Below are 21217 nucleotides of genomic sequence, written 5' to 3' on the forward strand. Positions count from 1 at the left end.
TGAGAAACTGCAGGAGTTGGTGACTGAGTTTTGTAAAGTGTGTGAAAAAAGAAATCTGAGAGTAAATGTGAATAAGAGCAAGGTTATCAGGTTCAGCAGGGTTGAGGGAAAAGTCATTTGGGAGGTAAGGTTGAATGGAGAAAACTGGAGGAAGTGAAGTGTTTTAGATATCTGGGAGTGGATTTGGCAGCGGATGGAACCATGGAAGCGGAAGTCAGTCACAGGGTGGGGGAGTGGGCGAAAGCTTTGGGAGCATTGAAAAATGTGTGGAAGTCGAGAACATTATCTCAAAAAGCAAAAATGGGTATGTTTGAAGGAATAGTGGTTCCACCAATGTTGTATGGTTGCGAGGCAGAGTGTGGAGGAGAGTGGATGTGTTGGAAATGAGATGTTTGAGGACAGGTTGTGTTGTGAGATGGTTTGATCGAGTAAGTACTGAAAGGGTAAGAGAGATGTATGGTAATAAAAAGAGTGGTTGAGAGAGCAGAAGAGGGTGTATTGAAATGGTTTGGTCAAATGGAGAGAATGAGTGAGGAAAGATTGACAAAGAGGATATATGTGTCAGAGGTGGAGGGAATGAGGAGAAGTGGGAGACCAAATTGGAGGTGGAAGGATGGAGTGAAAAAGATTTTGAGTGATCAGGGCCTGAACATGCAGGAGGGTGAAAGGCGTGCAAGGAATAAAGTGAATTGGAATGATGTGGTATACCTGGGTGGACATGCTGTCAATGGATTGAACTAGGGCATGTGAAGCATCTGGGGTAAACCATGGAAAGTTTTGTGGTGCCTGGATGTGGAAATTGAGCTGTGGTTTTGGTGCATTATACATGACAGCTAGAGACTAAGTGTGAACGAATGTGGCGTTTGTTGTCTTTTCCTAGTGCTATCTCGTGTGCATGTGGGGGGAGGGGGTTGTCATTTCATGTGTGGCTGGGTGGCGACGGGAATGAATAAAGGCAGCAAGTATGAATTATATACATATGTATATATGTATATGTCTGTGTATTTATATATAGGTATGTGTTGAAATGTATAGGTATGTATATATGTGTGTATGTGTATGGAGGTGGGATGGGCCATTCTTTCATCTGTTTCCTTGCGCTACCTTGCTATCACAGGAGATAGCGACAGTATAATTAAAAAAAAAAAAAGTATAAATGTAGATAAATATCTTTGGAGGATTGAAGGGGTTAAAGTACTTGGTGATGATAGTGAAAGAGATGTGTATGTTGACTCTGTTGAAATAGAGATGAGACTAGAGAGGTGTAGGTATGTGGGACAGAAATACATTGCAAAGGAAAAAGTAAAAATGGTGAACAAAAGTGCTATGGAGTGAATCTGGGAAATGTGTATGAAAGCATGGAAAGTAGTTATATGCTTGATGTTTGGACAAATGCACTCTAAAAGAAAGGGGAGTAAGAGTGAGTGAAGGAATTATAGAGGAATGTATTTTTTGCAGAGTTTGTGTGGTGTATGGTATGATAGTGATTGATTATGCCTTCTTAACATAGATTGTATGGGTTATCTCTCTCTCTCTCTCTCTCTCTCTCTCTCTCTCTCTCTCTCTCTCTCTCTCTCTCTCTCTCTCTCTCCTCTCTCTCTCTCTCTCTCTCTCTCCTCTCTCTCTCTCTCTCTCTCTCTCTCTCTCTCTCTCTCTCTCTCTCTCTCTCTCTCTCTCATGTTTAGAAGTCCTTGTTTAACTACAACACGGTTGGCTTGGGTTGGGAATGGGTGTGAATAATGTTTAGATGGTCTATGTAACTGATCCACCCAGTTACATTGAGAATGGAGTTATGTATTATTTATATTTATTATACTTAATTGCCATCTCCTGCATCAGCGAGGTAGTGCTAGGAAAAAACGAAAAAGGCCAGATTTGTTCATACTCAGTCTCTAGCTGTCATGTGTAATGCACCGCAACCACAGCTCCCTTTCCACATCCAGGCCCCACAGACCTTTCCATGGTTTAACCCAAATACTTCACATGCCATGGGTCAATCCATTGACAGCACATCGACCCCAGTACACCACATCATTCCAATTCACTCTATTCCTTGCACACCTTTCACCCTCCTATATGTTCAGGCCCCAATTGCTCAAAATCTTTTTCTTTTCATCCTTCCACCTCCAATTTGGTCTCCCGCTTCTCCTCATTCCTTCTTCCTCTGACTCATATATCCTCTTTGTCAATCTTTCCTAACTCATTCTATCCATGTGACCAAACCATTTCAACACACCCTCTTCTGCTTTCTCAACCACACTCTTTTTATTACCACACTTCTCCCTTACCCTTTCATTACTTACTCAATCAAACAACCTCGCACCACATATTGTTCTCAAACGTTTCATTTCCAACACATCCACCCTCCTCCGCACAACCCTATCTATAACCCATGCCTCGCAACCATATAACATTGTTGGAACCACTGTTCCTACAAACATACACATTTTTGCTCTCTGAGATAACATTCTCGCCTTCCACACATTCTTCAATGCACCCAGAATGGAGTTACGTTGTTTAATAAAGTTCTTTCTTACCTAACCTTACCTACCGTTGCTTAGTGCCATAGCATGAGGAACGAGCAAACTTAAAGCCTCATTTGCACACATCTCTCTTGCTGTTACGTATGATGTACCAAAATCAAAACCCTCCATCCACTGCCAAGCCCCACAGGCTATTCCATGTTGTACTGTTACTGCTTTGTATGCCCTGGTTCAGCACAATGACAGCACATCCCACCCTCATAAAGCACATCAATCCAGCTCATTCTTTCGCATGCATACCTCACACCTTCCTGAATGTTGAGCCCTTGATACCTAAAGTCTTTTTCACTTCATCTCTCCACTCCTCCCTCCATTTTTGACACAAATCCTCTTAGTCTGACTTTCTTTCCTCATCATCTCTACATATCTTAACCATTTCAGCACACCCTTGTGATCTTGCTCAGTTAGCCTGTCTTTACTGCCGCTCATGATCAGTGTGCTTCACGTGACATATTGTCCTCATGTGTTTCATTGCCAACATGTCTACCCTCTTCCCTTCTTTTGCGTTTAAAACCCAAGGTTCACATGTTGGAGTTATTGTATGTTGAAACGTATTCATCTTTGCTGTAACAACCACGGACTCCTCCTTCCATGAACTCCTTAATGCATCTTGCATGTTAAGCTCCTGTCCCCTGTGATCCTACAGTTCACTTCAGCCCCCATGGTTCCATCTTCTGCCATGTTCACTCTCAGATACTGAATTATTTCCACCTCCTATTCCTCCCCATTTAAATGTATGCTGAAAGAATCTTGTCCCATACCCTTAGTGTATCATATTTGCCTTACTTTGTTCACATTTACTCTTAGCTTCCTGTTTTGAGTGATAAATTGTGTGACCAGCTTTTGGAGTTCTTCTCTTGAGCCTACCAACAGAGCTGTGTCATCCACAAACAGCATCTGATTTCTCTCCCTTGCTCCTCTAATCACAACATACTGCAGACCTTCTCCTCACCCTAAGACCCTTTTGCATTCACTTTCCTCACAAATTAAGCAACCTTAGTGAAATCACACATTCTTGATGCAGAGATATCACTTAGAACCACTCACCTTCCTCCTTTCCTACTTGCACATTTAACTCACTCTCCTGGGAAAGACTCCTGTTTGCATTCAGTAACTCTCCATTTACACCATATATTTGTACCACCTTCAACAAGACAACTCATTTAACCCTGTCATACACTCTTTCTAGGTCCATGTATCCAATTCTAATTGAACCTTTTTCTTTTGTTTTCGTACAGATTCTTCAAGGCAAATGCCTGGGCCACGTGTATTCTGTCTCTCTAGAAGCTACACTGTTCTTCACCAATTAGACATTCCGTAGACATTCCATACACTGTACCAAGTGTACTCGGCCAATGTATACCTCTGATTTATGCATTCATTTATTGACTCTTGCCATGTATATGCATTCTGCTAGTCATCAGGCACCTCACTTTGGGCTAAATGAATTTTGAAATGCTTACTACATTGGGTTATAGATAGAAGTTTAAATAAAGATCGTGAACTGGAAGCCAACATGCCTGACAGTGTGGAAAAGTTGTCAGTTTGGAGTTTTGGTGAATAATGAAAGGAAAACGTCATTCATTGGATGAGGTAGTGTGTGTTAGAAGCTAAAAGTATATTTTTCTCTTTGTTGGTTTGGAAGAGCATTGAGTTGATGTATTAGGGCCTATACTGTTGGCAGTGATGTTTCTTATTATGTAAGTACTGTATGAGATATACCTTTAGGGTTTTCAGATTTGATTTGATTCTATGAGCATGCAATGAAAGCACAACTTATGGTTTTAAGATGTGACTTCACACTAAAATGTCTTTTTTTTTTATATATTTTACATATTTCACATATTTTTTACATATTTTAATATGTTCATGTTATTTGTGTGGACAGAACTTTTATAAATGAGTAAATGACGAGTGTCTTTATATGCACGAAAAATATCAAAGTTTTGTGCCCAAAATTTTTTTCTCATATTATAAAACTTATTGCAGTAGTGGGGGTGGGGGAGGGGGCGAAAATTCTGGGAGCCTTGAAGAATGTGTGGAAGTCGAGAACATTATCTCGGAAAGCAAAAATGGGTATGTTTGAAGGAATAGTGGTTCCAACAATGTTGTATGGTTGCGAGGCGTGGACTATGGATAGAGTTGTGCGCAGGAGGATAGATGTGCTGGAAATGAGATGTTTGAGGACAATGTGTGATATGAGGTGGTTTGATCGAGTAAGTAACGTAAGGGTAAGAGAGATGTGTGGAAATAAAAAGAGCGTGGTTGAGAGAGCAGAAGAGGGTGTTTTGAAATGGTTCGGGCACATGGAGAGAATGAGTGAGGAAAGATTGACCAAGAGAATATATGTGTCGGAGGTGGAGGGAACGAGGAGAAGGGGGAGACCAAATTGGAGGTGGAAAGATGGAGTGAAAAAGATTTTGTGTGATCGGGGCCTGAACATGCAGGAGGGTGAAAGGAGGGCAAGGAATAGAGTGAATTGGAGCGATGTGGTATACCGGGGTTGACGTGCTGTCAGTGGATTGAATCAAGGCATGTGAAGCGTCTGGGGTAAACTATGGAAAGCTGTGTAGGTATGTGTATTTGCGTGTGGGGACGTATGTATATACATGAGTATGGGGGTGGGGTGGGCCATTTCTTTCGTCTGTTTCCTTGCGCTACCTCGCAAACGCGGGAGACAGCGACAAAGAAAAAAAAAAAAAAAAATTGCAGTAGTGAGCACCAACATCTGGCTTCCCTCCTAGATAGCGTATTTACAGTCTTTTCGTATTCTTTGGGTGACTGAAATGCATGATATTTTGTCCGCCCCTTCTGTTATGTTGTTAGTGACATGTATGGATAACTGGGGGAAGCAAACATCAGCAGGAATTTTAAACAGGTGTAGGAAGCTTTAATTTGTCATGTTATCCTGAGAACAGGGCTTTAAGGTTCATCACAAGATTGGGGGAGCAGTGTAAGGGCTAAAGGTTTAACATTGCATTTTGTTAATATTTATTATTTTTTTTATTATTTTAGTCACTGTCTCCCGCATTAGTGAGGTAGCACAAGCAAACAGATGAAAGAATGGCCCAACCCACCCACTTATACATGTGTATACATAAATGCCCACACATGCATATATACTTACCCATACATTTCAATGTATACATACATATACATTTTTTTATTTCACACTATTTGCCCTTTCCTGCATTAGCGAGGTAGCATTTAGAACAGAGGACTGAACCTTTGAGGGAATATCCTCACTGGGCCTCCTTCTTTTGGAAAATGAAAAACAAGAGGGGAGGATTTCCAGCCCCCCGCTCCCTCCCCTTTTAGTCGACTTCTACGACACGCAGTGAATATGTGGGAAGTATTCTTTCTCCCCTATCCCCAGGGAATTATCGTATTACATATACATACTCAGACATATACATATATACAAATGTACATAGTCGTACTTGCTGCCTTCATCCATTTCCGTCACCAACCCCACCACACATGAAATGGCATCCCCTCCCTCCACACGTGTGAGGTAGTGCTAGGAAAAGACAACAATGGCCACATTTGTTCTTAGTCTCTAGCTGTCATGTGTAATGCACCGAAACCACAGCTCCCTTTGTACATCCAAGCCCCACAAAACTTTCCATGGTTTACCCCTGACACTTCACATGCCTTGGTTCAATCCATTGACAGCTTGTTGACCCCAGTATACCACATCATTCCACTTCACTCTATTCCTTGCACGCCTTTCAACCTCCTATATGTTCAGGCCCCGATCGTTCAAAATCTTTTTCACTCCATCCTTCCACCTCCAATTTGGTCTCCCACTTCTCCTTGTTCCCTCCACCTCAGACACATATATCCTCTTGGTCAATCTTTCCTCACTCATTCTCTTCATGTGACCTCACCATTTCAGTACACCCTCTTCTTCTCTCTCAACCACACACTTTTTATTACCACACATCTCACTAACCCTTTCATTACCTACTTGATCAAACCACCTCACACCACATATTGCCCTCAAACATCTCATTTCCAGCACATCCACCCAGCTCTCTGCACAACTCTATCTATAGCCCATGCCTCGCAACCATATAACATTGTTGGAACCACTATTCCTTCAAACATACCCACTTTTGCTTTCCGAGATAATGTTCTCGACTTCTACACATTCTTCAACGCTCCCAGAACTTTCGCCCCCTCCTCCACCCTATGATTCACTTCCGCTTCCATGGTTCCATCCGCTGCCAAATCCACTCCCAGATATCTAAAACACTTCACTTCCTACAGTTTTTCTCCATTCAAACTTACCTTCCAATTGACTTGTCCCTCAACTCTACTGCACTTAATAACCTTGCTCATATTCACATTTACTCTCAGCTTTCTTCTTTCACACACTTTACCAAACTCAGTCACCAGCTTCTGCAGTTTCTCACACGAATCAGCCACCAGCGCTGAATCATCAGCGAACAACAACTGACTTGACTTCCCAAGCGCTCTCATCCACAACAGACTGCATACTTGCCCCTTTTTCCAAAACTTTTGCATTCACCTCCCTAACAACCCCATCTATAAACAAATTAAACAACCATGGAGACATCACACACCCCTGCCGCAAACCTACATTCACAGAGAACCAATCACTTTCCTCTCTTCCTACACGTACGCATGCCTTACATCCTCGATAAAAACTTTTCACTGCTTCTAACAACTTGCCTCCCACATCATATATTATTAACACCTTCCACAGATCATCTCTATCAACTCTATCATATGCCTTCCCCAGATCCATAAATGCTACATACAAATCTGTTTGCTTTTCTAAGTATTTCTCACATTCTTCAAAGCAAACACCTGATCCACACATCCTCTACCACTTCTGAAACCACACTGCTCTTCCCTAATCTGATGTTCTGTACATGCCTTCACCCTCTCAGTCAATACCCTCCCATATAATTTCCCAGGAATGCTCAACAAACTTATACCTCTGTGATTTGAGCACTCACTCTTATCCCCTTTGCCTTTGTACAGTGGCACTATGCAAGCATTCCTCCAATCCTCAGGCACCTCACCATGAGTCATACATACATTTAATAACCTTACCAACCTGTCAACAATACAGTCACCCATTTTTTAATAAATTCCACTGCAATACCATCCAAACCTGCAGCCTTGCCGGCTTTCATCATCTGCAAAGCTTTTACTACCTCTTCTCTGTTTACCAAATCATTCTCCCTACCCCTCTGACTTTGCACACAACCTCGACCAAAACACCCTATATCTGCCACTCTATCATCAAACACATTCAACGAACCTTCAAAATACTCACTCCATCTCCTTCTCACATCACCACTGCTTGTTATCACCTCCCCATTAGCCCCCTTCACTGAAGTTCCCATTTGTTCGCATGTCTTACATACTTTATTTACCACCTTCCTAAACATCTTTTTATTTTCCCTAAAATTTAATGATACTCTCTCATCCCTACTCTCATTTGCCCTCTTTTTCACCCCTTGCACCTTTCTCGACCTCCTGCCTCTTTCTTTTATACATCTCCCAGTCATTTGCATTATTTCCCTGCAAAAATTGTCCAAATGCTTCTCTCTTCTCTTTCACTAATAATCTTACTCCATCATCCCACCACTCACTACCCTTTCTAATCTGCCCACCTCCCACGCTTCTCATACCATAAGCATCTTTTCCGGAAGCCATCACTGCTTCCATAAATACATTCCATTCCTCCCCCACTCCCCTTACGTTCTTTGTTCTCACCTTTTTCCATTCTGTACTCAGTCTTTCTTGGTAATTCCTCACACAAGTCTCCTTCCCAAGCTCACTTACTTTCACCACTCTCTTCACTCCAACATTCTCTCTTCTTTTCTGAAAACCTCTACAAATTTTCACCTTCACCTCCACAAGATAATGATCAGACATCCCTCCAGTTGCACCTCTCAGCACATTAACATCCAAAAGTCTCTCTTTCACGCACCTATCAGTTAACACATAATCCAATAACGCTCTCTGGCCATCTCTCCTACTTACACACGTATACTTATGTATAACTCTTTTTAAACCAGGTATTCCCAATCACCAATCCTTTTTCAGCACATAAATCTACAAGCTCTTCACCATTTCCATTTACAACACTGAACACCCCATGTACACCAATTATTCCTCAACTACCACATTACTCACCTTTGCATTCAAATCACCCATCACTATAACCCAGTCTTGTGCTTCAAAGCTACTAACACACTCACTCAGCTGCTCCCAAAACATTTGCCTCGCATGATCTTTCTTCTCATGCCCAGTTTTACCCATATCAATTCAGAGTTTACTTTCTTACACTATCACATACTCCCACCACACCTGTTTCAGGAGTAGTGCTACTCCTTCCCTTGCTCTTGCCCTCTCACTAACCCCTGACTTTACTCCCAAGACATTCCCAAACCACTCTTCCCCTTTACCCTTGAGCTTCGTTTCACTCAGAGTCAAAACATCCAGGTTCCTTTCCTCAAACATACTACGTATCTTTCCTTTTTTCTCATCTTGGTTACATCCACACACGTTTAGACACCCCAATCTGAGCCTTCGAGGAGGATGAGCACTCCCCGCGTGACTCCTTCTTCTGTTTCCCCCTTTTAGAAAGTTGAAATACAAGGAGGGGAGGGTTTCCAGCCCCCCACTCCTGTCCCCTTTCGTCGCCTTCTACGACACGTGAGGAATGTGTGGGAAGTATTCTTTCTCCCCTATCCCCAGGGATATATACGCATATATACACATGTACATATTTCGACTTGTTTGCTGTCATCCATTCTAGACACTACCTTTTCCCACAAGAAACAGATGTATGAAAGAAAAGAAGTGATACATATACATTCTTTTCTTTCTACCCCACACCTGATTGCTGCCCCTTGCATCAGCAAGGCATTGCTAGGAAACTGACAAATGAAGGCCACATCCACTCACATCCATACTTGTGTTGTCCTGTGTATTGCACTGAAACCCACAGCTCCCTATTTGCATCCAGGCCCCACAGACCTTTCCATTGTTTACCTGGACATTTACAGCATGTTGACCCAAGTATACTACATCATTCCAATTCATTCTATTTCTTGCATACCTTTCACCCTTGTGCAAGTTCTGGCCCCAATTGCTTGAAAATTTTTTTTTTTTTTTTTACAACGTACATCCATCTCCAATTTGGTCTCCGTGTTCTTGTTCCTTCTTCTTTTGACACATGTCAACCTTTCCTCAATCATTCTCTTGAAATGTCTAAGCCATTTAAGCACTCCCTCCCCTGCTCTCTCTACCACACTCTTTGTATTACCACACACCTTCCTTACTTACTCGATCAACCTGCCTCACACCACAGTGTCCTCAAACATTTCATTTCTATCACAAATCACCCTCCTCCACTCAACCTTATCTGTATCCCTTGCCTCATGCTGGGACTACTATTTCTTCACATATACTCATTTTTGACCTCCCAAATAACATCCTCTCTTTCCACACATTCTTCATTGCTCCCAGAATCTTTGCACTCTCCCGCACCCTATGACTCACTTCCACTACCATGTTTCTGTTCACTTCCATGTCCACTGCCAGATATCGAAAATACTTTGCTTCCTCCAGTTTTTCTCCTTTCAAACTTATATCCTAACTCACTTGTTCCTAAACCCTGCTGAACCCAATATCTTTGCTTTCATTAACATTCACTTACTTAACTTTCTCCTTTCGCAAACTCTTCCAAACTCAGCCACCAACTTCTGCAGATTCTTATCAACCACCAGTGATGTATCATCAGCAAACTACACCTGACACTTCCCAGTCTCTGTCATTCCCCACTGTCTGCATACCCACCCCTCTCTCTATGACTCTTGCATTCAACTCCCTCACCACTCCATCCATGAACAAAATAAAAGCCATCGTGACATCGCACACCCCTGCCACAAACTAACCTTCACTAGGAACCATTCACTTACCTCTCCTTCTTGTACACATGCCTCACACCCTTGATAAAAGCTTCTCACAGCCTCTAGCTGCTTACCTCCTATACCATATATTTTTAAACCTTTCACAAAAGCATGTACTGTCAACCATATTATATGCCTTCTCCAGAACTTTAAATGCCACACACAGATCTATCTGTTTTGCTGAGTATTTCTTACACATTCTTCAAAGCAAACACCAGATCCACACCTCCTCTGCCACTTCTGAAAACATACTGCTCCTGCCTAATCTGACAATCTGTTCTTGCCTTCACCCATTCATTCAGTACCCTTCCATACAACTTACCACTTACACTCAGCAAACTTATACCTTTGTGGTTTGAACACTCACTTTTATCCCCTTTGCCTTTATACAGTGGCACTGTACATACATTGTGCCAGTCCTCTGGTACCTTACCATGATCCATGCTACATTGAATATCCTTAACAACCAATCAATAACACTGTCACTCCCTTTCTTAATAAATTCAGTTGCAACTCCAATTTCCTTGCCTCATATCACCTTATGCAAGGCTTTCACCACCACTTCTCTCTCCCCCAAACCACTCTCCATGACTTTCTCGCTTTGCATACCACCTCAACCAAAACACCCTTAACAATCCTTCAAAATACTTGCTCCATTTTCTTCTCACGTCATCACAACCTGTTGTCACTTCCCCTTCATCATTGTTAACATTTGTTCTCTTGTGTTTCCCACATTATTTACCTCCTTCCTAAACATCTTTTTATTCTCCCTAAAGTTTAATGATGTTCTCACACTAATTCTCATTTGCCTTCTTTTTCAACCCTTGCATGTTCCTCTTGACCTTCTGCTGCTTTCTCTCATACACCTCCCAGTCATTTGCACTTCTCTGTTAATACTGCTCAAATGCCTCTCTTCTTTTTCACTAGCAACATTACTTCTTCAGTCCACCACTCACAACCCTTTTTAATCTGCCCATCTTCAGTCCACCACTCACAACCCTTTTTAATCTGCCCATGCTGCCTGCATCTGTTGCACATGCTGTCACTGCTTCCTTAAATGCCTACCATTCCTCATCCACTTCCCTTGCTTCATTTATTTTCACCTTTTTCCTTCCTGCACTCAATCTCTCCTGGTATTTCTTTACACAAGTCTGACTTTCTCTCACCACTCTCTTCTCCCCAACATTATCTCCTCATTTTTGAAAACCTCATCAAATCTTCACCCTTGTCTCTACAAGATTGTGATCAGACATCCACCAGCTACCCTTCTCAGCACAATTGTATCCAAAAGTCTCTTTTGCTGGCCTATCAATTTATATGTAATCAAATAATGCCCAGTGACCGTCTCCTACTCACTTATGTGTACTTGTGTATATCACTTTTTAAACCAGGTATTCCCAATCACCGGTCTTTTTTCAGCACAACCCCACACTGAATACCCCATGCACCCCTATCATACCCTTAATTGCCACATTACTTTGCATTTAAATCACCCCTCACTAAGACCCGTTCATGTACATCAAAACTGCTGCCACGTTCATTCAGCTACTACCAAAACACTTGCCTCTCATTATTTTTTTTCTCATGGCCAGGTGCATAAGCATCAATAATCACCCATCTCTCACCATCCACTTTCAGTTACCCACATCTACCTAGAATTTACTTGCTTACACTCTGTCACACACTCCCACAACTCCTGCTTCAGGAATAATGCTTCTCCTTCCTTTGCTCTTGTCCTCTCACTAACCCGTGACTTTACTTGTAGGGCATTTTCAAACCATCCTGCCCCTTTACCCTTGACGTTTGTGTCACTCAAGAGCCAGAACATCAAGGTTTCTTTCATCAGACATACTACTTATCTCCTCTCTTCTTGGCTACATCCATACGCATTCAAGGAGCACTCCCCCACCTTGCTCCTTTTTCCACTTTTAGAAATTGAGATACAAGAAGGGGAGGGTTTCTATCCCCCCATTCCCACCTTCTTTAGTCACGTTCTACGATGTGCAGGGAATATGGAATATGCTCCCCTACCTCAAGGTATGTTTGGTATGTTAAAAATTTAGTTTGTGGGGAAATGCAATAGCAATATAGGTGATCAACCATGAAAGAGTATTGTGTATGCTATTTATTGCAGTCGTGTAGTGGTTCAGGTCTTCTTGTTAACATCAGCAACATTCAATAAAAAAAGAAAATCAAGTCATGTGGATATGGGTCTTGTATGAAAAAGTCAATACTTATTTGCTGTAATAAATAAGAGTGCATTAAAAGAACTGAGGCTCTCTCAGTAATGTTAAAATGAGAAAAGTGTAGGTAGTTAGTTTGAAAATTCAGCAGGTTAATAAAAGAGAAATAAGAAATAACATAGTATAAAACATAGAGTAGTAGAATGGGGCGGACATGCTGTCAGTGGACTGAAATAGGGCATGTAAAGCATCCAGGGTAAACCATGGAAAAGTCTCTAGGGCTTGGATGTGGACAGGGAGCTGTGTCTTCAGTGCATTACACATGCTAGCATGAGAGTGGATGTGATTGGATGTGGCCTTCCTTATTCTGTTCCTGGCACTCCCTCACTAGCAAGGGAATCAGCAGTCAAGTGTGAAAAAAATGAAGAGTTGAATTTGAGAATGCTTGGCTAGATGGTCTGCCATCTCCAGTGGCCTAAGAATGTATTAAAGAATAAACCCTGTACTGTACTTAACCCCCATTATTTCTTTCACACTTTCCTGTCTCATGCAGTTGAGGTCAAGATGTATTCATTTTTTAGCCAAACAAATCTTTCTATAGGAGACATTCAGAATTTTTCTTTCTTTTTCTAGTCTGATTTTGTTATTTATTTTCTTACAGCTGATTTCCTGAAATCATACACCATCTTTAAATTAAACGACTATTTGGGTTTCCGGACCCGACAGCAATTCTGGGAAGAGCCTGCCGTCCGACGCATTCTTGAAGGTATTAAGAACAAAGAGATAGACATGAAGAGTGCTGCTGAGCTTCTTGGAGTCTCTTATGGAACTCTTTATGGACGATATCGTGAGGTATTTGGATACCTCAAGCATGCTTGGGTAAGTTGATTATAGGTATTTGGGTAAGAATCATAAACTTAGTGGGATATATTCTACATCGCTTTTGCTCATTCATGGAGTTTTAGTGGAATAATGCATTTTTGTATGAACGTTATCAGCAGGGAAGGAATGAGAATGATTGGGAGATGCACAGAAGGATGAGGAGGAGGTCAAGAGGGCAAATGAGAGTGGGAGAGTATCAGCAAACTTCATGAAGAATAAGAAAAAGTTTTGTTTGGGGAATAATAGTGTGAGGAGAACAAGAGAACAGATAAAAGTGGATGGGGAAGTAACAGGTAAGGAAAAGCTGAAGAGGATATGAAGTGAATATTTTTAAGGGTCTCTTGAATGTGTTAGATGACAGGTTGGCAGATGCAGGTTGTTTTGGGTCAGGGAGCTCTGTGAAGTAATGGTAAGTAGTTTGATGAAAGGAGACGAGTTGATGAAAGCCTTGTGTAGTATGAAGTGTGGCGGGATGGTTGGAGAGAGAGGATTGCATTTGAATTTCTCAAGAAAGGAGGTGACTCTGTTGTTGACTGTTTAGGATTTTTAAATGTGTCCCTGTCCTATGGTGGGATGCCTGAGAACCAGTAGAAAGCCTGTATAGATTTGTTTAGTGTTCCTGGCAAGTTGTATTTGAGAATGGTGATTGAGAAAGTGTTGGCATGCAAATATCATCAGACCAGGGAGGAACATGTGGCATTAGGAATATTAATGGATATGTGGATCAGGTGATTGCATTAAAGAACATGAGAAAAATAGAGAAACAGGTTATGTATGGCATTTATGGATCTGGATTGATTTGTACTTTTATGGGGTACTCTAGTTCTGCATCCTAACTGGACATAGTTGAGTCGAAAGCAGTCCGACTTATGAACTGTCCCAGGCTAACTTCCAATCTTGACTCCTGCTTCTTACGCTGCAACGTTGGTTCACTTTTCTTCTTCTACAGATATTACTTTGGTTTTTGCTCCCAAGAGCTGACTGCTTGTGTGCCCACACACATACAATACTTGGCGAGCTGCTGCGTCACATGATTATTGTGTGGCCATCAGCAACTCGGGGAGGCCATTCTAATACCTGCTTCTTTCCTTACACATCAAAGCTTTAGAATTCTTTCCCTTCTCATGTCTTTACCAATAACTGTGACTTGGCACATGCCAAAAGACAGGTTTTTCACTTCTTCCAAAATGCATAGTACCTTCCCTTGTCTTTTCTTTTTCTGTTTCATAATTTTCTCCATATTTCAATTAAGGCCTGGTCGTGATGTGGACTTTTGTCCTTGACTGGACCCTTCAAAAAGGCAAGAGCTTTAGTTAGAAACATTAGGTAGAAGTAGTAGGCAGGAGTATTAGGTAGTAATAGTCAGTGGGGACATTTGGTAGGAGCTTCTGCAAGGACTGCGCTAGAGTTGCCCACTGCCAGTGGTCTGTTAAGGGTGAGGCACTAAAGGCTAAGAAGTGTCACTGGAGTCCACTAGTTATGGAGACTCTATTGCCATGGCCACCCCCGTGAGAGAGTTCCACTTGGAACAGGCATCAGAGATATAGATAGATAGATAGATAGGATCTGGAGAAAGCATATGATAGGGTTGATAGAAATGGTTTTTGGAAGTTGTTATGAATATATAGTATGGGGGGAAAGCTTCTTGAAGCAGTGAAGAATTTTTAGAAGAGTAAGGCATGTTTGCAAGTAGGAAGAGAGAAGGGTGTGTGGTTCCAGGTGAAGGTAAGTCTTCAGCAGAATTGTGTGATGTCATCATGGCTGTGTAATTTGTTTAAGGATTTATGGATGGGATGGTGAGGGAGTTGAATGCAGGGGTTTTGGAGAGAGGGGCAAGTCAGCAGTTTGTCAGGGGAGGGGTAGCAAGAGAAGCGAGTTATTTGTTTGCTGGTGTCAGGTATGAAGAAGCTGCAGAAGTTGGGAGTTAGGGAGAGTGCATGCAAGGAGAAAGTTGTGAGTAAATGTGAATGAAAGGTTGTAATGTTTATCATTGGGAAGAGACAAGTTAGTTTGGGTATGGGTTTGAATGGACAAACCTTTGAGGAAGTATACCGGTATTTCAGATACCTGGGAGTGGACATTGAAGCTGAAGTGAGTGACAGGGTGGATGAGGGCATTGAATGTCTGAGGCACCATTGCAGAATGTGTGGAAAGAGTGGTTACTGTCTCTTAGGGCAAAGATGAGTACAATTCATAATGTAGTAGTTCTGGGCCCTAAACAACAAAGTATGGAAGAGGGTGTATACATTGTAAATTAAATGTTTAAGGACAGAATGTGGTGCGAGGCAACCATTCACCCTCTTCCCATCATATTTGGACAAGTACCTTATTTTCCATTTTAAACTCTCCTCTCAGCATTTTGCAAGTAACTAGTGAACCCTATCATACTCCCTGTCCAAAGTGCCAAGAGTTTTGGAGTGAATGTAAAAGAAGAAATTTGAAAGTAAGTGTGAACAAAAGTAAGGTAATTAGATGCATCATGCCAGTTAGTGAGCTGTATGATAATGAGGACTTTTACTATGAATGAAAGGAAAATGATGAAAATGTTTACTGTAGGTATAAGAAATTAAATTGAATACAGTTGTATTGTATGGTCATCACTGAAGCAAGCTTCAGCAAACTGCAGGAAGTCAGGTAATAAGCGTTATGATAATGTTTAGTGCTTATTCAAGAAGTAGATGATCATAGTTGGGTTGGATAATCACCAGCTAAGCAAGTGGGAGTGAATTCAGCAACTTTTTACTGATAAAATTGATGGAATGGACCACATGAACTGTTACAAAAGATTAAAAAAATTATGATAGTCTAATTTAGGAAGAAGTGAAAGATTTATGGTAATTTATGTATGGCAGCAGGTAGAGAAAATTGAGGAGAACATCTTAGGATTAAAAACTTCACAAATTAAACAAACATCCTTTTTAATCAGCAAGTTTTCTACCTGTCTATTAATCTAAGTCTTTAATGCCTGATCCCTTTAGGACAATCCCTCATGTGGGTGGCCACAGTAAAAGAGGCTCCATAAATGGCAAACTTTAGTGCTGCTTCTTAGTCTTCTGTGCTTCATCCTTGACAGATCATTGGCAGAGAGTAACTAGCAGTGTTTCCAGAGGCTCATGCCCCATGTTCGTACCAACAACTACATGATGAGTTTACTTTGTGATCCAACTTACTACTACTACCTAATGCTCCGTAATGTTCCTCTGTACTACTTTTGCTTAATGTTCATTTTTGCTACTTCTATCTATTGCTCCTACCATTTTGTCAAAAGGCAGGACAAATGCATAGTGCTCACCACAAGAAAATCTAGAATTATGAAGAATGAGTTGAGTGAGTTAAGTGATGTCAGATGTTATGTAAGACAAGGAGAGATTGCATGTTTTATGGACAGAATGCTAGCAGTCCATGTGTGGGTGAGGCTGAAAGAAACGACAGCTGCTTGTGTCAGACACAGGAATGCAGCTTGGCAACCAATAAAGTGCTGGCTTACTTCACAGCCATCACTAACTCTCTCAATACCCAAGCAGGTAATACTGGTTGTATACCTTCCTGGTCAGTGGCTGCCTACCAGCTACTGCCTGCAAGTTTTGAAGGAGGAAATATAAAAAAGGCACCAAGCACAAATATTTGGGAGCCTGGCAAGAAAGATAGAGGTTCTACATTATTTTGCTCATCACTTTTACTTGGAATGAACAATTACAACTTCAAAAGTTGACTGGACAAATGACTTCAAATAGTTCTACATAAACCCAAGATAAAGAACTATGCAATGTTTGTTGCAGTAGATAATGGCAGTATAGTGAAACATGTAAGAGACTTGGTGAGTGCTGTGTGCTAGTCCTGCCCTGGGTAAAACTTTGTTGTACAGGTACACCACCGGTTTTCTGGCATTTTTGGTTCCAAAGCCTTGTTGGGTTAACCGTTTTGCTGGACCAACCGTGGTCATGTAATAATTCATCTACACATCTCTAACCCACTAATTATACATCTCCCATGTGTCTAAAGTTTACCATGGACAGCTGGAAATTTGAATTAAACAAATATTAGATATTAAACAAATATTAAAAGCACCCAAAGATGGTAAATCTGTCCTTAGATTGTTTGAATCCAGTGGCGTATCTAGGGTATGGCAGGTAGGGCAGGTGCCATGGGTGCCACTTGAAGGGGGGCACCAGTGGCATAATGGCGTCCTGGATCCAAACAATGATTCAGATTTTAACGATTTAGATATCTTGATCATGAAAACATATCTTTGGCATTTGGAATCTCATGGATATTATTAGTTCAATAGTTATTCACAAAAATTGATATTTCTGTAATGGCATCTTGAATCCAGACAATGATTTGGATCACACTCAAAATCTAATCAATTGGTCCTTGTGTCATTTCTGACTTTCTCTGAAAATTTCACCAAAATTTGTTGATAACTTTTGTTGAAACTTGCTCACAGACAAACAAACAAACGCTGGTAAAAACAATCTCCTAGGCGGAGGTAATAAAAGTAGAAAGTATTGGTGTCATATGTTTGGAAAGGGGTGCGATTTCAGTGCTTGCCATAGGCACTGTTTCCCCTAGATATGCTCCTGTTTGAATCCTGTGGGGTCTTCTTCATCTTCTGTTGTTAGTGTTTTCCTAGGTGTGCATTGCCAGAGTAATGCAGTTTTATATGCATTATACACCTGCTCAGGACTGAGGTGTTCGTCAGCTACGAGTTTTGCAAATGTGTCCACATACTCGGCAGCTCCTTCATGGTTTGCACACCGCTTTTCTCCGCACACTTTATTCATAGAAATTCCATAATGCTTCTTGAATCTTTGAAGCCATCCTTCACTATAGTCACACTCATGTTGTAATTTAAATTCTTTATGGAACAACGAAGCCTGGTCCATTATCATACTACCTGGCAAGTCCAGTCCATCACTTTGACGCTGTTGAAACCATTCCATCATCACTCGATCGTGCTCAGTACTCTTACCATCTTTCATAGTTTTTCTTAGTCATTCGCTTCTTGGAATTGCTGTCTGCATAGAATTTCAATATTTTCTCCCTTTGCTTTTTTATATCATAGTTGATGAACCAATGCTGTAGATGTCACACAGCTTACGCACCAAAACCCCACGGTCCATTTTTTCAACAGTTGTACTTTATCTTGGATCAATATGCTCTGGTCTTTACGTTTGACACCACGACTGATGCTTCATATGTCTTAGAAGCTATAGCTAGGGTTGAATTTAAGCAAAATAAGCTAAGAGTCTCACAGAATTGCGGTATCACCACCAACGAGTGTAGTGTAAAGAATGTAAATAAGTGGGCCCAACACAACGCCATCTGTTGCTGCCCAGTAAACAAGTCTGGTGGACGCAGTAATTTCAAGTTCCCTCACGTGATTTTGTCCAGACAAAAGGAGGTGCCGAACCATCAGTTGCCAGAAATTCAGTGGCGTACCTCTATATGGTTATTTCTGTAATTGCCTTCAGTAGTTGTATATTACAGGGAGGGAGTTCTGCTCTTGACATGTGTAATTACATGTTTGTGATTACTTTGTATGGATGACAGTGTCAGCGGAAAGAAATGACACCTACAATGAAAACAAACACCAAATATGGGAAATGGGGAAATAAGGGAAAAAATGATCAATCAGGGTATTTTTATTCATCCTAATACTTCGTGATGTCTCCTCTGAGCTTACTAACTTCTTCAAGATGGTCTAGCATGCTCCTGGCCAAGGATCTAAAGTATTCTTTGTGAATATTTTTCCACACCTTGGTGATCGCCTCTTTTAGGTGTGGGACAGACGTAGTCTGGATAAGGGATAACTCATGCTTGATGTGTGCCCAGGCATTCTCAATTGGTTAAGATCTGGGGAATTTCCCAGCCCCTCAAGCACTTCAATGTATGTGTCCTCCAGCCACATTTTGATGAGGTCTGAGCCATGACAAGGGACCCCGTCATGCATAAACACGCCTTCGGGCCGATGAAGGTCATAGAAATGGTGCATGTGATCCTTCAGCACATCCAGATAATTTGCAGCACGCATTGTGTCGTTTTTAGGGAGAAAAATAAGTCCCCAGCTCCGTTGGCGCCACTGAAAATTCCCCAAACCATCACTGAAGGAGGATGTTTGACGACTTTTGCGGTGTATCTAGGATGGTAGCGGTTGGAGTTTGGGCTTCGGCGGCAGCTCTTAACACAAACACGTACTGTCTTGAAGGTCGATTCATCGGAGAAACAGGTCTGCATCCATTTCTCTGGGGTCCAGTCTTGGTATCTTCGTGCAAATTGAGGTCTACGGCATTTCATGCCTGCTGTTACAAGTGGCTTCACTGCTGCGTGTCGTGACGGGAGGTAGAGGTGACGCTGCAAGTGTTCGCGAATGGTGCGGGTAGCAACGTTTCCTAGCAGCTCGGGGTACATTTTCTTGAGTTCTGTGGACGTAATAAACGGGTTTTTCAACACTTCACACCGTAGGATATTGTCTGTCTTCTGAGAGGTTTTTCTTGGCCTCCCAGAGTGTGGTTTAGGGGCCGGAACCTGGTTGGGGGCAAGCGCCCTGCCGGCAGCGAGAAGCCTCAGGACGGTCGACCGAGAACGTCCAACTCGGGCACAAATATCTTTAATGGAGACATTTTCCTCCCTCAAAGCGAGGAGATGGGACCTCTCCTCCTTCGACGTCATGGTTTGACCCATATTTACTGATGTGGGACACTATGGGGACACGAAATGGCGTTGGGTGGTATCTGGGAGGTAGCACAGGCAGGAGTGCTAAAATGACATGTCAACACACCGTGGAGTTTTCATGCAACTGGGGCAGTCAGTCGCCCTGGGCTACGCTCGAGACGTGAAAACATTCCAGATGTCGCCAGAGAGAGCCAGAGGTGGTTTGTGGCGGTCTTTTTTGAGACGTATTTTCCATTGCATTTCAGTGGGAGGAGTCATTTCTTTCCGCCGACACTGTAAGTTTTACACTCTTGGGGCCCCATCTCTTTTATTTCCTGTACCTCCAAGAAGACTTAAATATTTGTAAGTTGTTGGCATGTTACTTTCCAGACTATCAAAAAACTTTTTTAAGCTGCCAGCTTTGAATGTCTTCTTGCCTAGATCACTCCAACTGTCCACCACCCTTACACTAAACCAGCATTTCTTTACATCTTTCTTGACTAACCTCTCCCTCAGTTTCTGATTTTGGCCTAGATAACTCAGTTTTTGCACCTCATGAAAAACTGTCAATTGGGAACATCCTCATTGGTCAGTGACTTACAATCTTTATTAACTTTTAATTGGCAGGCATGGTTTGGAAATTCCATCAAAGAGTGATCAGAAAATGAAAGCAATGCAAAGCAAAATTTCCTTATTGAAATGATATATTAAAATTCAAATGTAACTGAAAAATTACAGAAAGTTGTATTAATACTTTTGGGATGTCCTGGTCTCCCTGCTAAGTGAGCTCTGAGGGTCCTGGAAAGGGTTGCGTAATGTGTTTGGAAGTTGCTGATAACAGATGAAGTTGTGGTAATGAAGTTTCTTTCTATTGAGTTCCTTTTCTTGTACTCTTGTTTCAAAGCCAAGCACAGTATGAGTGGTGAATAGATTAAACATCCTACACAGCTTTCCATGGTTTACCCCGGACGCTTCACATGCCTTGATTCAATCCACT

At 41.7% G+C, this 21217-nt stretch overlaps 1 protein-coding gene across 7 annotated transcripts in view; it reads left to right on the forward strand.

Moving 5' to 3' along the window:
• The window catches only part of LOC139766013 (uncharacterized), a 342092-nt gene that overhangs the window by 294959 nt on the left and 25916 nt on the right, over positions 1–21217 (forward strand). For all 7 annotated transcript variants that reach the window (XM_071694147.1, XM_071694102.1, XM_071694122.1 and 4 more), the window contains one exon: positions 13346–13563. In XM_071694147.1, the coding sequence (XP_071550248.1) occupies positions 13346–13563 (218 nt within the window). The remainder of the gene's footprint in view (positions 1–13345; positions 13564–21217) is intronic.

The sequence above is a fragment of the Panulirus ornatus genome, chromosome 4, assembly GCF_036320965.1.
Source record: "Panulirus ornatus isolate Po-2019 chromosome 4, ASM3632096v1, whole genome shotgun sequence".
Classification (NCBI taxonomy): domain Eukaryota; kingdom Metazoa; phylum Arthropoda; class Malacostraca; order Decapoda; family Palinuridae; genus Panulirus; species Panulirus ornatus.